The sequence below is a fragment of the Wasmannia auropunctata genome, unplaced genomic scaffold (genome assembly GCF_000956235.1).
Source record: "Wasmannia auropunctata unplaced genomic scaffold, wasmannia.A_1.0 LD268701.1, whole genome shotgun sequence".
Classification (NCBI taxonomy): domain Eukaryota; kingdom Metazoa; phylum Arthropoda; class Insecta; order Hymenoptera; family Formicidae; genus Wasmannia; species Wasmannia auropunctata.
Window position 1 is genome coordinate 28,230 of NW_012094189.1, and position 1,449 is coordinate 29,678.

The window sequence follows — 1,449 nt, forward strand, 5'->3', positions numbered from 1 at the left end:
TATATATATATATATATATATACAGAGTGCGGCGCCAAAATCCGGACAAATTTCAAGTTGAAATTCCCTCCGTTCAATACCACTGGTAGATGTTCGCGATTGGCATTCAAAATAGCTTGACGCATGTACTAAACCATCATAACCTCGAAACAGTTGCAATGTTGAAACCAAGTGCGGAGTATAGCCGAAGAGCCGCGATTGTCGAAAGTGTTCGCGCCGGGCGCTCGGTGACAGAAACCATTCGGTTCTTCGGGTATCCGAGATCAACTGTGTACGATGTCATCGCAAAGTACCATGAGTCGGAGAAGTCCAACAAAGGTTCTGCAACACCGGCGAGGAAAATCCACTCGAAGGAGCGCGTTGTCAGGACGCCCGACATCATTCAACGGGCTCAGGAGCTGATTTTTGAGGATTCAGGGCAGTCGATCCGAAAATTGTCGTCGGTTGTTGGTGTGAGCGAGAAAACTATGCGTCGAATCGTCGAGGAGGATCTTCGCTACAATTCTTACACAATTAAAGTGAGACAGATGCTTTCCGAAGCCGCTAGGACAAAGCGAGTTGAACGCTGCAACCTGCTTTTGTGTTCCTTAAAACACAATGCTGCCGGACGACTCAAGTTTTTTTCTGACGAGAAAATTTTTACTGTGGATGCGAAAATCAATCAAAGGAATGACCACTGGCTCGCCCACAACCCTGAAGATGTCCCCATTGCAAGAACGAAATTCCCGGCGAATGTTCACGTGCTAGGTGTTGTGTCCAGTGAGGGTGACGTTATGTCACCGTATTTTTTTAACAAAGGGGAAAATGTCACAAAAGAAGTTTATTTGCGTGTTCTGACAAATGTAGTGAAGCCGTGGATAGAAACTGTGTCGTCTGGAAAGCCATATGTTTTCCAGCAGAACGGTGCGCCCGCCCACACAAGTCATTTGGTGCAAAATTGGTTGTCGGACAACGTCGAAATGTTTTGGTCGAAAGAATTCTGGCCTCCCAACAGCCCAGATTTGAATCCTTTGGACTTCTACGTATGGGATGTGGTTGAAAGGGTCACAAACAAGTCCAGACATCCAAACGTCGCATCATTGAGAGCCGCAATTGAAACGGCATTCACCGATATGGACCGTGACATATTAAAGCGTGCCTGCGCACGCTTCAGACCGAGAATGGAGGCGGTCATTCAAGCAAACGGGGGATATATTGAATGAATATGTTCTTTATGGCCTCACAAACAACGAAGGTAAACAAATTTTGTAAACCTTTTCGTTGTAGCAATAAAACATATGTTTGAAAAAAATGTATAATTTGTCCGGATTTTGGCGCCGCACCCTGTATATAAAATTTAATATTGAACAACTTTAAATTAATATTTTAAATTACTATAAATTATTAAACAACTTTAAATTAAATTAATATTTTAAATAAACTATTCAAATATTGAGCCGTTTAAAAAAA

At 42.7% G+C, this 1,449-nt stretch overlaps 1 protein-coding gene across 1 annotated transcript; it reads left to right on the plus strand.

The window, feature by feature from the left end:
• The first annotated feature begins 89 nt into the window (after positions 1-89).
• Positions 90-1,202, plus strand: LOC105462195. The gene has a single exon (XM_011708723.1). It carries the CDS (start codon positions 90-92, stop codon positions 1,200-1,202), a length of 1,113 nt encoding a protein of 370 aa, XP_011707025.1.
• The last annotated feature ends 247 nt before the right edge of the window (positions 1,203-1,449 follow it).